General features: G+C 43.9%; 1 protein-coding gene across 1 annotated transcript in view; it reads right to left on the bottom strand.

Annotated features, from left to right (window-relative positions):
• Positions 1-17163, bottom strand: part of LOC133535178 (contactin-3-like) — a 262937-nt gene that overhangs the window by 50449 nt on the left and 195325 nt on the right. Inside the window, exons 14-16 of the mRNA XM_061874750.1 lie at positions 9500-9617; positions 4322-4480; positions 4063-4212 (exon numbers count right to left, since the gene is read on the bottom strand). Coding sequence (XP_061730734.1) covers positions 4063-4212; positions 4322-4480; positions 9500-9617 — 427 coding nt within the window. The remainder of the gene's footprint in view (positions 1-4062; positions 4213-4321; positions 4481-9499; positions 9618-17163) is intronic.

Below are 17163 nucleotides of genomic sequence, written 5' to 3'. Positions count from 1 at the left end.
AAGACCCAGGACACGTTGGGAAGACTATGTCTCCCGGCTGGCCTAGGAACGCCTCGGGATCCCCCGGGAAGAGCTGGACGAAGTGGCTGGGGAGAGGGAAGTCTGGGTTTCCCTGCTTAGGCTGTTGCCCCTGCGACCCGGCCTCGGATAAGCGGAAGAAGATGGATGGATGGACTCCTGTCTTTGATTCCCTTGTTCCAGACAGAATCAGAATCAGAAGAGTTTTACTGCCATTGTTTGAGAACAGGTCCACAAAACTAGGAATTTTACTTGGCGCAATCGTGCAACAGCTGTCTGTTTATAACCATAGTACAATCACCCCCTACTTGAGGGGCGTCAAACGTACGGCCCGAGTGCCGTATCAGGCCCGCAAATAGGTCTAATTCCGGCCCACATGACGAGTTTGCCAAGTATAAAAATTACCTGCATTTTTAATTAAAGAAATTGCTGTTCTAAATATGTCCACTGGATGTCGCAATGGCAATTCAAATGTATCCCACGTTACACATGATACCGTTTTAAGATGACACGTCAGCTGGATTGGCTTCCACTAAGCAATCAGCCGCTTCTGTCTTGGCAGGCAGCAGATGGCGGCAGTCTACTGCAGGATTGACCTTCTTTCATTGTAAATTATCCACTCAATGGATAAAATAACATCCATCCATTTTCTACCGCTTATTCCCTTTTGGGGTCGCGGGGGGCGCTGGCGCCTATCTCAGCTACAATCGGGCGGAAGGCAGGGTACACCCTGGACAAGTCGCCACCTCATCGCAGGGCCAACACAGATAGACAGACAACATTCACACACACATTCACACACTAGGGCCAATTTAGTGTTGCCAATCAACCTATCCCCAGGTGCATGTCTTTGGAAGTGGGAGCAAGCCGGAGTACCCGGAGGGAACCCACGCATTCACGGGGAGGACATGCAAACTCCACACAGAAAGATCCCGAGCCTGGATTTGAACCCAGGACTGCAGGACCTTCGTATTGTGAGGCAGACACACTAACCCCTCTGCCACCGTGAAGCCCGGATAAAATAACAAAACAGTAAAAATGCAGAGACTTAAGTCACAATGACCATCCTCTTTGAAACAGTCAGAAATGATGGCGCAATGCGCACCCTGAACTCCATTGTAAGAATGTGTTCCTACATCTGATTGTTCTAATTGTTTAATGCGTAAATATTTGATATTAACATTGATTAGGTTTGTAGTTAGGTTACAGGGTTAGGGTCTTCGCCTTTCGTTCTTCGTGTGTGTCAACGTTTTGGACGGTCAGATATCAAAAATATTATACATAGCGTCTATTCAGCAATTCCCTTTTATGATATAGCTGCTGGATGACTTAAGGGGCTGATTAAATGTGTTCAATTGATGTGTTTTAGTATCTGTTGGCGTTTTACTGTAAATAGTAGTTCTTTAATTTGATTTTCGGAAATATAATATATCTCCTACATGAAAAGACGTCTTTCATTATGCATTGTCTCGCGTTTGAGTCATTCCTGACGCACGGAGACGCTGATGATGCGATGCACGGCCTGGCGCACGGAATTAAGTGTCAGTCTGCACATGTTTCTGTGATCTAGAAAAGGTGTTACAGATTATAGACGTGTGCTGCTGGTTCAAGACATCGCACACAGGTAGCAGCATGATAACATGAACGTGCAGAAAATAATCAAATCTGTGGTAAAAGCCCCGTATGCACACAAAATTGTCATTTAAATAAGACGGTCTGCAGCACTCTTTAATTCCACACACATTCACGCCCACTCATAATGTACTAGGGTTGTACTGTATTCGGAAAAGTACCCGTCGAAATGTAAACGCCATTGGTGGATCTACACCTAACATCCACTGTAATGATACCAAGTACAGGAGTGTTTCTCGTCGATGCTACTATGACAAGGTCAATATTTTTTGGCATCTTTGTTTTTGTTTTTTTTAATTCATATTATGTTTATAAACTCAGGAAATATGTCCCTGAACACATGAGGACTCTGAATATGACCAATGTATGATCCTGTAACTATTTAGTATCGGATTGATACCTAAATTTTTGATATCATCCAAAACTAATGTAAGGTATCAAACAACAGAAGAATAAGTGATTATTGCATTTTAAAAGAAATGCAGATAGAAGATGTTAAAAGAGAAAATAAGAGGATATTAACAGTAAATGAACAAGTAGATTAAAAATGTATTTTCTACCACTTATCGTTAATCATTTTGCCAAAATAATAAAAATGGAAAATGACACAACATATTACTGCATACATCAGCAGCTAAATTAGGAGTCTTTGTTTGCTTACTTACTAATACAAGACAAGTTTTATTGTATGTTCACTATTTTATTTAAGGACACAATTGCAAAAAGAAACATATGTTTAATGTACCCTGAATTTCGTTGTTAAAATAAAGCCAATAATGCAATTTTTTGTGGTCCCCTTATTTTGAAAAGTACCGAAAAGTATCAAAATTGTTTTGGTACCGGTAACAAAATATTGTGTACACTATAGTGCAGTGGTCCCCAACACTATAGTGCAGTGGTCCCCCAACCCCAAGACAAGTTTTCTTGTATGTTCACTATTTTATTTAAGGACAAAATTGCAGAAAGAAACATATGTTTAATGTACCCTGAATTTCTTTGTTAAAATAAAGCCAATAATGCAATTTTTTGTGGTCCCCTTATTTTGAAAAGTACCGAAAAGTATCAAAATTGTTTTGGTACCGGTAACAAAATATTGTGTACACTATAGTGCAGTGGTCCCCAACCACCGGGCCGTGGCCCGATTGGTACCGGGCCGCAGAATAATTTTTTTATAAAAAAATATATATATATTAAATCAACATAAAAAACTCCCTTTTTCATGACAAAAACATCCCTCTTTCATGACAAAGAAGAAAAAAAAAAAAAGGAAAAAAAAAGGACCCCCCCTTCCAAATTATTAAGTTTTGACCGGTCCGCGGATACAAAAAGGTTGGGGACCACTGCTATAGTGTACACAATTTTATTGTTTGCACGTGCTGTTTAGCGCGCAATATTTGGATTTGAGTAAATCAGGCCCAAAATATACTTGGTTTGTGCTTCATTTTGTTGACCGGTAGACTATTTCTGATAGTCAACACTTCAAACAAATCGTTTTTATCTTATTTCTAAGGCACAGGCAATATCCTAAAGCTCGTATTATTGTCCAAAAACGTCTAACCTACCTAACTGTCACGGCTCAAGCGCATGCCGCTGCGCATTCCACAGGCGCTCATCTCCTGTTGCAGCCGGCGGCTGCCATTAATCAGCAATCAGCACACCTGAAGCTGATGATCAGACCTGCCTTCATAAGCCTGCACAACCTGCTATCCCGGGCCAGAACGTAGCTACCTGTCCTAACCAGTCCAGCGCTATGCATACTCTCTCTTTCTGCTATTCCCCCGCCATGTTGATTTTTCTCATGTTTTATTGTTGATCCAGCCTGCTCCCTCCTTTCCCGCGTTACGAGATGTGCGTCTCGTCTCTCCGCGTTCCCTCTGCTTCCCTGACTGCCTCTTGGATCTCGACCTCCCGCTTGGACACGGACCTTCGATGCCCTGCTGTAGCCCTGACTTCCTACCTGCCCATGGACCCCTGAGCGCTGCCTTGTTCCTCTTGATATTCCGCCTCTCGCTCAGCACTACCGGTAAAACGCAACAGCTAAACACCACACATAGTTTCACACACACACTTTGGATTTGTCACACTCCATTTCCCTTGCTTATTTATGTTATTATTATTTGTTATATATCAATTGTTATGTTTTACATATATATATATATATATATATATATATATATATATCTCGCATGCCAAAATACATTGCCCCCTATTGTCTGTGCCGTCTTCCCCTCCTGTAAACGTAACACTAACGTTATACATACAGTACTAGATGTGTTATTTGCCTTACTCAAGCTCAAGTAGGTCAGTCTTTTATCAGTCAAAATCAATGGAATACAATTTATTTATACAGCCCTTAATCACAGATGTATCAAAGATATTTGAGGGTATGTGGAGTTGTTTGGCTGTACTCACTAGTATCTTCTGTCCTGGTTTTAGCCGAGGCGGGACTGGGCTTACCGAGGCCCACAGCATTGCGTGCCACGACTCTGAACTCGTACTCTACCCAGGCGTTTAAACCCACCACCGTTGCAGTCAGCGTGTTGCCATTAACCACTTCAGGCACTGTCATTTGGACAAAAAAAGAAAAAAATGCAAAGCAGAAATTGAACGTTAAAAGAATAAAAGGACCACTCATAAATACAGCCTGTGGGTGGGCGATGTTTGAAGATACCCGTCTCAACAGCCTGCCAGCCCACGGTAAAAGGCGTCCGACCCTGGATGATATATCCTGTTATGGGGCTGCCATTATCTCTTCCAGGAGTCCAGGAAAGCTGTGCGGTGCTGTCTGTGATTTCCTCCACTGTCACTTTGTCTGGAGGGCCTGGTGGACCTAAATCGATACACACAACCAGCAGGGTCAGCACCGGTCTTACTCCAATAGGTCTCCTGTCGTCAGACTTATCAAGACCATCATGTTACAATTGATTAAGAGCTCTGTCCTTAATGTGCGGGACCAAACTAACTACCATGAATGGTACAATATTTTGAATGGGGATCATTTTTTACAGCGTTTTTCAACCTTTTTTGAGCCAAGGCACATTTTTTGCGTTGAAAACATGCGGAGGCACACCACCAGCAGACATCATTAAAAAAATAAACTCAGTTGACAGTAAAAAGTCGTTTTTAAGAATTAGCAAGCATGCATCACTACAGGTCTTGTCTCAAAGTAGGTGTACTGTCACCACCTGTCACATCACACCCTGACTTATACTTATTTTCACTTTTTTGCTCTTTTCCTGTGTGTAGTGTTTTACTTCTTGTCTTTTGCTCCTATTTTGGTGGCATTTTCTCTTTTTTTTGGTATTTTCCTATAGCGGTTTCATGTCTTCCTTTGAGCGATATTTCTACTTTGTTTTAGCGATCAAGAATATTTCAGTTGTTTTTATACTTCTTTGTGGGGACATTGTTGATTGTCATGTCATGTACGGATGTACATTGTGGACGCCGTCTTAGCTCCACAGTAAGTCTTTGCTGTCGTCCAGCATTCGGTTTTTGTTTACTTTGTAGCCAGTTCAGTTTTAATTTTGTTCTGCATAGCCTTCCCTAAGCTTCAATGCCTTTTCTTAGCAGCTCTTACCTTCTGTTTATTTTTGGTTTAAGCATTAGACACATTTTTACCTGCACACTGCCTCTCGCTCTAGACAGCATCGACACTCAACAACAACACATCATTTGCAGACTATAATTACTGCTTTGCAAACAATATTTTTAACCCAAATAGATGAACCTGGATAATCTCCCACGGCACACCAGACTGTATCTTGCGGCACAGTGGTTGAAAAACACTGATTTATTAGACATGGATGTTGTTGACAATGCTGTTTAGGTTTTATATGCTGCCCGGTTATTCAAATGATGTATATTGTATTGCAAGGATGTGTAAATTAACCAATTAAAATCACTTTCTATGATAAACATTACCTCCTCCAAGCACCTGGGACAGCTACTACGGTCTAAGGGCATGAATACCAATGTAACTCACAAGAGATAACCCTGCACACCAGCGTTGGACACACGGCACATACCAATGAGGCAACAACAGCCGGGGCCCCAAGTCACGCATGTCAGAGAGAGAGTGTGTTTGGGTTTTTGATTTCGGCAGCAGATACAGTACACAATGTGAAAAGGAGCCGATATACACTATTTTGCCAAAAGGTGGATATAATCAAGGACTTAGGCATGGAGAGTTTTTTTCTACAAAATTAATTTGATTATATATATATAAATAAGATAAATAGTTGAATTTCTGATGACACCTATCAAATACACAGTAATAAAAACACAGTACTGTGCTTGCTGGTTACTAAAAAAACAACAACAATTACCTTTCACTATTTGAGTAACCTTTGTTCTGCCATTTGCATACTGGCGAAAGTCACTTGCCGTCAGGTGCGCAGCACCACGTAAATCGTCGGCCAATCAAAAAGCAACCCCATAAAGTTATAGCCAACATTCACCAGGAGATGGCGACAGACAACATAGAATCACACTATTACAGACGGCGTCGCCATGGCTGTAACTTCCTCGTTCTTCTGCTTCGTCTCCTTGTGTGTGCAGTTTTTTATTAAAAAACGCAGGCAGGCAAGTTGTTTATATAGTGGGAAAGTAGACGGGAAAACAGGCTGTCCCCACTCAGGTCCGCCGTCCGCATGGAGCTGGAGGGGGCGTGGCTTACAGCCCCACTGAATTTCGGGAGATTTTCGGGAGAAAATTTCTTCCGGGAGGTTTTTGGGAGAGGCGCTGAATTTCGGGAGTCTCCCGGAAAATCCGGGAGGGTTGTCAAGTATGATCACAGGATGCCACCTGTGTAACAAAGCCAGTCGTGAAATTTCCTCGCTCCTAAATATTCCAAAGTCAACTGTCGGCTTTATTATAGGAAAATGGAAGAGTTTGGGAACAACAGCAACTCAGCCACGATGTGGTAGGCCACGTAAACTGACAGAGAGGGGTCAGCAGATGCTGAAGCGCGTAGTCGTCAGTTGCGACAGAGCTCCAAACTTAATGTGACCTTCCAATTAGCCCACGTACAGTACGCAGAGAACTTCATGAAAAAGTTCCCATGGCAGAGCAGCTGCATCTAAGCCATACATCACCAAGTCCAAAGCAAAGGGTCGGATCCAGTTGTGTAAAGCACGTCGCCACTGGACTCTAGAGCAGTGGCGACGCCTTCTCTGGCGTATTGAATCACACTTTGGGGCGGTATAGCTCGGTTCGTAGAGCGGCTGTGCCAGCAACTTGAGGGTTGCAGGTTCGATCCCCGCTTCCGCCATCCTAGTGGGTAAAGTGTCCTTAGGCAAGACACTTTACCCACCCACTCCCAGTACCACCCACACTGGTTTAAATGTAACTTAGACATTAGGTTTCACTATGTAAAGCGCTTTGAGTCACTAGAGTAAAAGCGCTATATAAAATATAATTCACTTCACTTCACTTTTCCATTTGGCAATCTGATGGGCCAGTATGGGTTTGGAGGTTGCCAGGAGAAAGGTACATTTCAGACTGCATTGTGCTGAGTGTGATATTTGGTGGAGGAGGAATTATGGTGTGGGTGTTGTGATCCGCTTCTCGGATCACATTTTGATTTCGGTTTTTGAGTCCTTTTGTATTTTTGGTTTGTTTTGGACTCTTCCGATTCTTAGTTTGTGCACTTCCTTGTTTGTTCCGTTACCATGGTTTCGTATTTGTTCCACCTGCTACTTTCGGTTGACGCGCACTTGTTTTCTGATTAGACCAGTTGATCTGCCGTTTCTTTTCTTTTTCTTCTATGTCCCACTCTCCCTTGTGGAGGGGGTCCGGTCCGATCCGGTGGCCATGTACTGCTTGCCTGTGTATCGGCTGGGGACATCTCTGCGATGCTGATCCGCCTCCGCTTGGGATGGTTTCCTGCTGGCTCCGCTGTGAACGGTACTCTCGCTGCTGTGTTGGATCCGCTTTGGACTGGACTCTCGCGACTGTGTTGGATCCATTATGGATTGAACTTTCACAGTATCATGTTAGACCCGCTCGACATCCATTGCTTTCCTCCTCTCCAAGGTTCTCATAGTCATCATTGTCACCGACGTCCCACTGGGTGTGAGTTTTCCTTGCCCTTATGTGGGCCTACCGAGGATGTCGTGGTGGTTTGTGCAGCCCTTTGAGACACTAGTGATTTAGGGCTATATAAGTAATCATTGATTGATTGATTGATTGATTACTGCCAGTATTTAAGCCTTCCTTCTCCCTTTGTTCAGTCTGGATCTTTTGTTTACGGTAAGCAACATTCACGTGGTTATCTTCCTACGTCTTGTTCCGTGCTAAGTTTTATCTTAGCTTCCCGTGGGCTCGGCACGTTTGTTTTTGGACTTTGTCTCAGTGCTAAGTGTTAGCCTAGCTCCCCACCTTCGTTTGCCTTTTGTGTCAGTGTTCTTTTATATTTTTGTATTAAACCAAGCTCTTACCTGCAATGCCTTCTTGTCCTCGGTCCTCTTGCATCCCGGGGTGACACAACGTGGATCACCATGAGCACACCACGTAACACTGGGGTTGTCTTTCAGGATTGGGCTTGGCCCCTTAATTCCAATGAAATTAACTTTTGAATTCCCCAGGACACATAAACATTTTGGACAATTCCATGCTCCCAACATTGTGGGAACAGGTTTAGAGCGAGCGGGACCCTACCTCTTCCAACGTGACTGTGCACCAGTACACTCAGCAAGGTCCATAAAGACATGTTCGGGATGCTACCTCAGTAGAAGCATTTAAGTCTCATCTTAAAACTTATTTGTACACTCTAGCCTTTAAATAGACCCCATTTTTAGATCAGTTGATCTGCCGTTTTTTTTTTATTTTTCTCCGATGTCCCCCCCTCCCTTGTGGAAGGGGGTTCGGTCCGGCGGCCATGGATGAAGTACTGGCTGTCCAAAAATCGGGACCCAGGATGGACCGCTCGTCCAGAGTCGGGACCCAAGATGAACCGCTCGCCTGTGTATGGGTTGGGGACATCTCTGCGCTGCTGAAACGCCTCCGCTTGGGATGGTTTCCTGCTGGCTCCACTTTGGATGGGACTCCCGATACTATATTGGATCCAGTTTGGACTTGATGTTAGATCCACTATGGATTGGACTTTCACCATATCATGTTAGATCTGCTCGACATCCATTGCTTTCGGTCCCATGGGGTGGGGGGTTGCCCACATATGTGGTCCTCTCCAAGGTTTCTCATAGTCATCATGCTCGACGTCCTACTGGGGTGAGTTTTTCCTTGCCCTTATGTGGGCCCTACCGAGGATGTCGTTGTGGTTTGTGCAGCCCTTTGAGGCATTTGTGATTTAGGGCTATATAAGTAAACATTGATTGATTGATTGATTGATTGATGGATGACAGGGTCTGGTGTGGATGAACTTGACTGGCCTGCACAGAGTCCTGACCTGAACCCGATAGAACACCTTTGGAATGAATTAAAACGGGAATTGAGAGCCATGTCTTCTCGACCAACATCGGTGTGAGACATTACCAAAGCGCTTTTGGAAGATTGGTCGAAACATTCCTATTAACACAATCCGCAACCTTGTGGACAGCCTTCCCAGAAGAGTTGAAGCTGCGATAGCTACAAAACGTGGACCGACTTCATGTGGAACCCTATGGGTTAGGAATGGGATGGCACTTCAGGTTCATATGTGAGTCAAGGCAGGTGGCCAATTACTTTTGGCAATATAGCGTACCTCCGAACTAGGTCGTGTTTTTGCCAATAATACTCACAGCTTGCCTTCTTTTTCTCATTTCCCCGATTGAAGCTGTGTTCTACAAATACGGGTCCATCATTGCAACATTGACATCAGACAAATGAATAAAATGCAGTCAATAATGGTTACCTTTGACTACCAGGATGGCAGAGGCGGACAGACTCTCCACCTCAGTGTCAATAACACAGACGTACTTCCCACCATGGTTCAGTTGTATGTTGCGAATCATCAGATCCCCCGATATGGTCTAAAAAAAAGAAACATCATCGTTAAAAAAAAAGAAAGAATGCGCTAACAAAAAAGTATGATTTGATTTCATCATTCATGCTCTTGGGTCTGCAAGATTCATGAAGCCGTGCACAATCGCGGTCTCGGTAGAGCATCGAATGTTTCAAATCTCCTCAGACGACGGCGGCAGACCTGGCAGATGTAGCGAGTGCAAATAAAGCCATTGGCCGCCCTTCAGGCTTCATCCCACCCTCCCTGTTTTCTCACCGCCCCAAACAAACAGCCAGCGCCAAACAGGAAACGCAAATCAAACAGTCTAGTTAATTGGTAAGCTGGTCCTAATTAGCGTGTAATTGCATACGCATAAGCAAGATAGCGGTGCGGTGTAAAGAGCAAACATCATTTTTGAATTGGCTACATGCATATACGCTAGCAAAACACAATATAAAACTTTTTTTTTTTAGGTTTAGGATTTTACATAGCGATTCAGCTCTCACTGGATCGGTTCGCAGCCGAGTGTGAAGCGACCGGAATGAGAATCGGCACCTCCAAGTCCGAGTCCATGGTTCTCGCCCGGAAAAGGGTGGAGTGCCATCTCCGGGTTGGGGAGGAGACCCTGCCCCAAGTGGAGGAGTTCAAGTACCTAGGAGTCTTGTTCACGAGTGAGGGAAGAGTGGATCGTGAGATCGACAGGCGGATCGGTGCGGCGTCTTCAGTAATGCGGACGTTGTATCGATCCGTTGTGGTGAAGAAGGAGCTGAGCCGGAAGGCAAAGCTCTCAATTTACCGGTCGATCTACGTTCCCATCCTCACCTATGGTCATGAGCTTTGGGTCATGACCGAAAGGACAAGATCACGGGTACAAGCGGCCGAAATGAGTTTCCTCTCCCTTAGCTCGTTTGGTAGAGTGGCCGTGCCAGCAACTCGAGGGTTGCAGGTTCGATTCCCGCTTCCGCCATCCTAGTCACTGCCGTTGTGTCCTTGGGCAAGACACTTTACCCACCTGCTCCCAGTGCCACCCACACTGGTTTAAATGTAACTTAGATATTGGGTGTCACTATGTAAAGCGCTTTGAGTCACTCGAGAAAAGCGCTATATAAATATAATTCACTTCACTTCACTTAGAGATATAGGGTGAGAAGCTCTGCCATCCGGGAGGAACTCAAAGTAAAGCCGCTGCTCCTTGGAGCCAGATGAGGTGGTTCGGGCATCTGGTCAGGATGCCACCCGAACGCCTCCCTAGGGAGGTGTTTAGGGCACGTCCAACCGGTAGGAGGCCACGGGGAAGACCCAGGACACGTTGGGAAGACTATGTCTCCCGACTGGCCTGGGAACGCCTCGGGATCCCTTGGGAAGAGCTAGACGAAGTGGCTGGGGAGAGGGAAGTCTGGGTTTCCCTGCTTAGGCTGCTGCCCCCGCGACCCGACCTCGGATAAGCGGAAGAAGATGGATGGATTTTAGATACCACATTAGAATACCAGTTTTATCTGCTGCTTTAATGTCTTTAATGTCCTCTGTGTTCTTTGATGTTTGATCTTTCCCTCTTACACACATGGAAGAGGGATGTGTACTATGACTATGAGGTTTTTTTTTTTTTTTTTTTTTTTTCCCTTGGCCTCAGTCTGCACCCCCACTCCAGGGCCTAGGCTAAGACCGATTTTTTAATTTTATTTTAACCCTTCTATTTTTCTCTTCACCCCCCCCCCAACCCCCCTTGTTTACTTGTATGTCATCTTTTTTGTAAGGGGCGCTGGAAGCCGGCAGACCCGTCAGCGATCCTGTTCTGTCTCCCTGTGATGTTTGTCTGATCTTGAATGGGATTGTGCTGAAAATTGTAATTTTCCTGAAGGAACTCTCCTGACGGAATAAATAAAGTACTATCCATCTATCTACCTATCTAGAACTCACCATGTAGTATTTTTTTTATTGCACCACCGTTACTGAATGATTGCTGTGCTATTAAAGAAAGCCTGGGTAATTATTTTGACTCGGGGGGCCAAATTTAGAGGAAAAAAATGTGTCTGGGGGCCGGAATTATTTTTAGGAACATTAATACAAAACCTCTCAATAATAGTGCTAAAAACGTTATAACAAACCACCTTAAAAAAAACGGAATGAAATTTCACTTTTTTTTACTGAATGAGACACCCAGAATGTACATGAAAATAAAGAATGTGGGATTTACAATATTAACTACAAACCCTGTTTCCATATGAGTTGGGAAATTGTGTTAGATGTAAATATAAACAGAATACAAGGATTTGCAAATCATTTTCAAGCCATATTCAGTTGAATATGCTACAAAGACAACATATTTGATGTTCAAACTGATAAACATTTTTTTTCTTTGGCAAATAATTATTATCTTTAGAATTTGATGCCAGCAACACGTGACAAAGAAGTTGGGAAAGGTGGCAATAAAGACTGGTAAAGTTGAGGAATGCTCATCAAACACTTATTTGGAACATCCCACAGGTGTGCAGGCTAATTGGGAACAGGTGGGTGCCATGATTGGGTATAAAAGCAGTTTCCAAATAAAAATGCTCAGTCTTTCACAAGAAAAGATGGGGCGAGGTACAACGCTTTGTCCACAACTGTGTGAGTAAATAGTCAAACAGTTTAAGAACAACGTTTCTCAAAGTGCAATTGCAAGAAATTTAGGGATTTCAACATCTACGCTCCTGTCACACCTGGGTGAAGTCGTGTGTGGTTTCATGTTGTCTTGTCATTTCCTGTTTTATTTTGAAAGGTTAACTCTCCCTCTCGTTTCAGGTCACTTGCCGTTCCTCCCCGTGTCACTGGTCTGTCTCTCCTGATTGCCTGATTGTGCCCACCTGTGTCACCCTCCCTCATGTGTATAAATGTCTCTTCCTCCTCTTGTCTTGTGCCAGAGTATATCGTCTCGCTACGTGCCTCCAGCCTTGTACCAAGTTTGATAAGCGTTGTCTCACTTTATTTCTTTGTTTCCTCTGAGAGAGTGATTTTCTGTTGCTAAAGTTGTTCATGCTAGTCATTTCTATCTAGTTCATAGTGCCGTGTTTTCCTTTTCCCTCCTTCTGGAGCGTCTTTAGTTTACTGCCTTCTCGACTCCTTTGCAAGATTGATTTTCCTTTTGTAGATAATTGCAGATTGTTGGTTTTCGCTATTAAATTCGTATAGAAATGTTGCTATTGCCTTTTTCCTCCTTATGGAGTGATTTTTCTGTTTTTGGCCTTATGCCCTCTGCTACATTCCTTTGTTCCTCAAATATATCTCAGATAGATTTTGTAGCCACTTTGTTTTGATCACTCTGTTCTAGAGATAGCATAGAAATTTAATTAAATAAAGTCTGAGTTCAATTGTCACGCTTCTGCACCTGAGTCCTCATTTTCGCCCAGCCCTAACAGGTCCATAATATCATCAAAAGGTTCAGAGGATCTGGAGAAATCACTCCACGTAAGCGGCATTACCGGAAATAATAATTAACTTAGAATTTCATGGCTGCAACACGTGCCAAAGTAGTTGGGAAAGGGCATGTTCACCACTGTGTTACATCACCTTTTGGTTTTAACAACACTCAATAAACGTTTGGGAACTGAGGAAACTAATTGTTGAAGCTTTGAAAGTGGAATTCTTTCCCATTCTTGCTTGATGTACAGCTTAAGTTGTTCAACAGTCTTGTTGTCGTATTTTACGCTTCATAATGCGCCACACATTTTCGATGGGAGATATGTCTGGACTGCAGGCGGGCCAGGAAAGTACCCGCACTCTTTTACTACGAAGCCACGCTGTTGTAACACGTGGCTTGGCATTGTTTTGCTGAAATAAGCAGGGGCGTCCATGATAACGTTGCTTGGATGACAACATATGTTGCTCCAAAACCTTTATTGCCCTTTCAGGATTAAGATATTTGATTTTCAAACTCATAAACTTTATTTTTCGTTTGCAAACAATAATTAACTTAGAATTTCATGGCTGCAACACGTGCCAAAGTAGTTGGGAAAGGGCATGTTCACCACTGTGTTACATCACCTTTTCTTTTAACAACACTCAATAAACGTTTGGGAACTGAGGAAACTGATTGTTGAAGCTTTGAAAGTGGAATTCTTTACCATTCTTGCTTGATGTACAGCTTAAGTTGTTCAACAGTCTTGTTGTCGTATTTTACGCTTCATAATGCGCCACACATTTTCGATGGGAGACATGTCTGGACTGCAGGCGGGCCAGGAAAGTACCCGCACTCTTTTACTACGAAGCCATGCTGTTGTAACACGTGGCTTGGCATTGTTTTGCTGAAATAAGCAGGGGCGTCCATGATAACGTTGCTTGGATGACAACATACGTTGTTACAAAACCTCTATTGACCTTTCAGCATTAAGATATTTGATGTTCAAACTCATAAACTTTATTTTTTGTTTGCAAACAATAATTAACTTAGAATTTCATGGCTGCAACACGTGCCAAAGTAGTTGGGAAAGGGCATGTTCACCACTGTGTTACGTCACCTTTTGGTTTTAACAACACTCAATAAACGTTTGGGAACTGAGGAAACTAATTGTTGAAGCTTTGAAAGTGGAATTATTTCCCATTCTTGCTTGATGTACAGCTTAAGTTGTTCAACAGTCTTGTTGTCGTATTTTACGCTTCATAATGCGCCACACATTTTCAATGGGAGACATGTCTGGACTGCAGGCGGGCCAGGAAAGTACCCGCACTCTTTTACTACGAAGCCACGCTGTTGTAACACGTGGCTTGGCATTGTCTTGCTGAAATAAGCAGGGGCGTCCATGATAACGTTGCTTGGATGAAAATATACGTTGCTCCAAAACCTCTATTGACCTTTCAGCATTAAGATATTTGATGTTCAAACTCATAAACTTTATTTTTTGTTTGCAAACAATAATTAACTTAGAATTTCATGGCTGCAACACGTGCCAAAGTAGTTGGGAAAGGGCATGTTCACCACTGTGTTACATCACATTTTCTTTTAACAACACTCAATAAACGTTTGGGAACTGAGGAAACTAATTGTTGAAGCTTTGAAAGTGGAATTATTTACCATTCTTGCTTGATGTACAGCTTAAGTGGTTCAATAGTCCGGGGTCTTGTTGTCGTATTTTACGCTTCATAATGCGCCACACATTTTCGATGGGAGACATGTCTGGACTGCAGGCGGGCCAGGAAAGTACCCACACTCTTTTACTACGAAGCCACGCTGTTGTAACACGTGGCTTGGCATTGTTTTGCTGAAATAAGCAGGGGCGTCCATGATAACGTTGCTTGGATGACAACATATGTTGCTCCAAAACCTTTATTGACCTTTCAGGATTAAGATATTTGATGTTCAAACTCATAAACTTTATTTTTTTTTTTGCAAAAAATTATTAACTTAGAATTTCATGGCTGCAACACGTGCCAAAGTAGTTGGGAAAGGGCATGTTCACCACTGTGTTACATCACCTTTTCTTTTAACAACACTCAATAAACGTTTGGGAACTGAGGAAACTAATTGTTGAAGCTTTGAAAGTGGAATTATTTACCATTCTTGCTTGATGTACAGCTTAAATGGTTCAATAGTCCGCTGTCATAATGCGCCACACATTTTTGATGGGAGACATGTCTGGACTGCAGGCGGGCCAGGAAAGTACCCACACTCTTTTACTACGAAGCCACGCTGTTGTAACACGTGGCTTGGCATTGTTTTGCTGAAATAAGCAGGGGCGTCCATGATAACGTTGCTTGGATGACAACATATGTTGCTCCAAAACCTTTATTGACCTTTCAGCATTAATGGTGCCTTCACAGATGTGTAAGTTACCCGGGCCTTTGGGCACTAATACACCCCCATACCATCACAGATGCTGGCTTTTGAACTTTGAGCCTATAACAATCCGGAAGGGAATTTAAGTGTGCCTTATAGTTCGGAAAATGCGTTACTTCATGTCGAACGGCAGGGCTTGTGGCAATATTGTTTCCCCAAATGAGTGTATTTGATGTCTGAAAGACAAACCCTGAAGGTGATTTCAGCACACATTCCACGTCGGACGTGTGAACACAAGTCTGAAAACTTCAAATTCACAGTTTACAGCAAGACAGGGGCTAAAATGCTCTGAGCTATATCAGTTAAACACACCAGCTGTAAAAATGGAGAGGTGGGTTGTGGGTCAAGCTATTCTGCACCGGCACTCCGCTGACGGTTTTAAAGCTGCTTGGATCTATTCCGGCCCGGGGCGTCAAGCATATGTCTGTATGCCTGTTGGCAAAAAACAATGTAGCAAGTCAGGTATTATTTGCCGTGGCCCCAATTATGGCCCACAGGCTGCTGATTGCCAATCATTATTGTATTGAGATAGTCTTTGGGTTTTCTTGTTTGCAGGAAAAAAAAAATAATGACATGCTCTGGGGATCATTTTGTGCATGACGCATGTTCTTATTTTAATTGCGTCCGAGTGAAGTAGTACGTCAGACGGAGAAAACGAGTCAGTCACCTGGGGGTGGACTGTGTCCGGTGCAAACAAACGTGCCATAGCCAACAAAGCGACCAAGCAAGATAAAACTATGTTCGGTGTGTGCGAATGAGCAGGAGTCAGTCCATGGGAACCAAAGTGTCCGATACGGACTCATTCAGCCAGGATTTTGCTAAGCCTGTCCAGAGAGCGAACACTCCCTCTGTCAACCGAAGCCAAACATGACCCAAACCTCTACCCTCCCTACCGACGCTCAACGCCAGCTATGCAGCCCATCTCTTTCTCGAACCTCTGGTTTCGCCAGGCGAACTCCGGTTTTGGGAGAGTGCCAGCAACTGTCTCTGGTGCAAACAAACGTGCCATAGCCAACAAAGCGACCAAGCAAGATAAAACTATGTTCGGTGTGTGCGAATGAGCAGGAGTCAGTCCATGGGAACCAAAGTGTCCGATACGGACTCATTCAGCCAGGATTTTGCTAAGCCTGTCCAGAGAGCGAACACTCCCTCTGTCAACCGAAGCCAAACATGACCCAAACCTCTACCCTCCCTACCGACGCTCAACGCCAGCTATGCAGCCCATCTCTTTCTCGAACCTCTGGTTTCGCCAGGCGAACTCCGGTTTTGGGAGAGTGCCAGCAACTGTCTCTGGTGCAAACAAACGTGCCATAGCCAACAAAGCGACCAAGGAAGATAAAACTATGTTCGGTGTGTGCGAATGAGCAGGAATCAGTCCATGGGAACCAAAGTGTCCGATACGGACTCATTCAGCCAGGATTTTGCTAAGCCTGTCCAGAGAGCGAACACTCCCTCTGTCAACCGAAGCCAAACATGACCCAAACCTCTACCCTCCCTATCGACGCTCAACGCCAGCTATGCAGCCCATCTCTTTCTGGAACCTCTGGTCTCGCCAGGCGAACTCCGTTCTTGGGAGAGTGCCAGCAACTGTCTCTGGTGCAAACAAACGTGCCATAGCCAACAAAGCGACCAAGCAAGATAAAACTATGTTCGGTGTGTGCGAATGAGCAGGAATCAGTCCATGGGAACCAAAGTGTCCGATACGGACTCATTCAGCCAGGATTTTGCTAAGCCTGTCCAGCGAGCGAACACTCCCTCTGTCAAC

Source organism: Nerophis ophidion, linkage group LG16 (genome assembly GCF_033978795.1).
Source record: "Nerophis ophidion isolate RoL-2023_Sa linkage group LG16, RoL_Noph_v1.0, whole genome shotgun sequence".
Taxonomy (NCBI): Eukaryota; Metazoa; Chordata; class Actinopteri; order Syngnathiformes; family Syngnathidae; genus Nerophis; species Nerophis ophidion.
The sequence above is the reverse complement of the archived record's forward strand: the minus strand, read 5'-3'. Positions and strand labels throughout refer to the sequence as shown.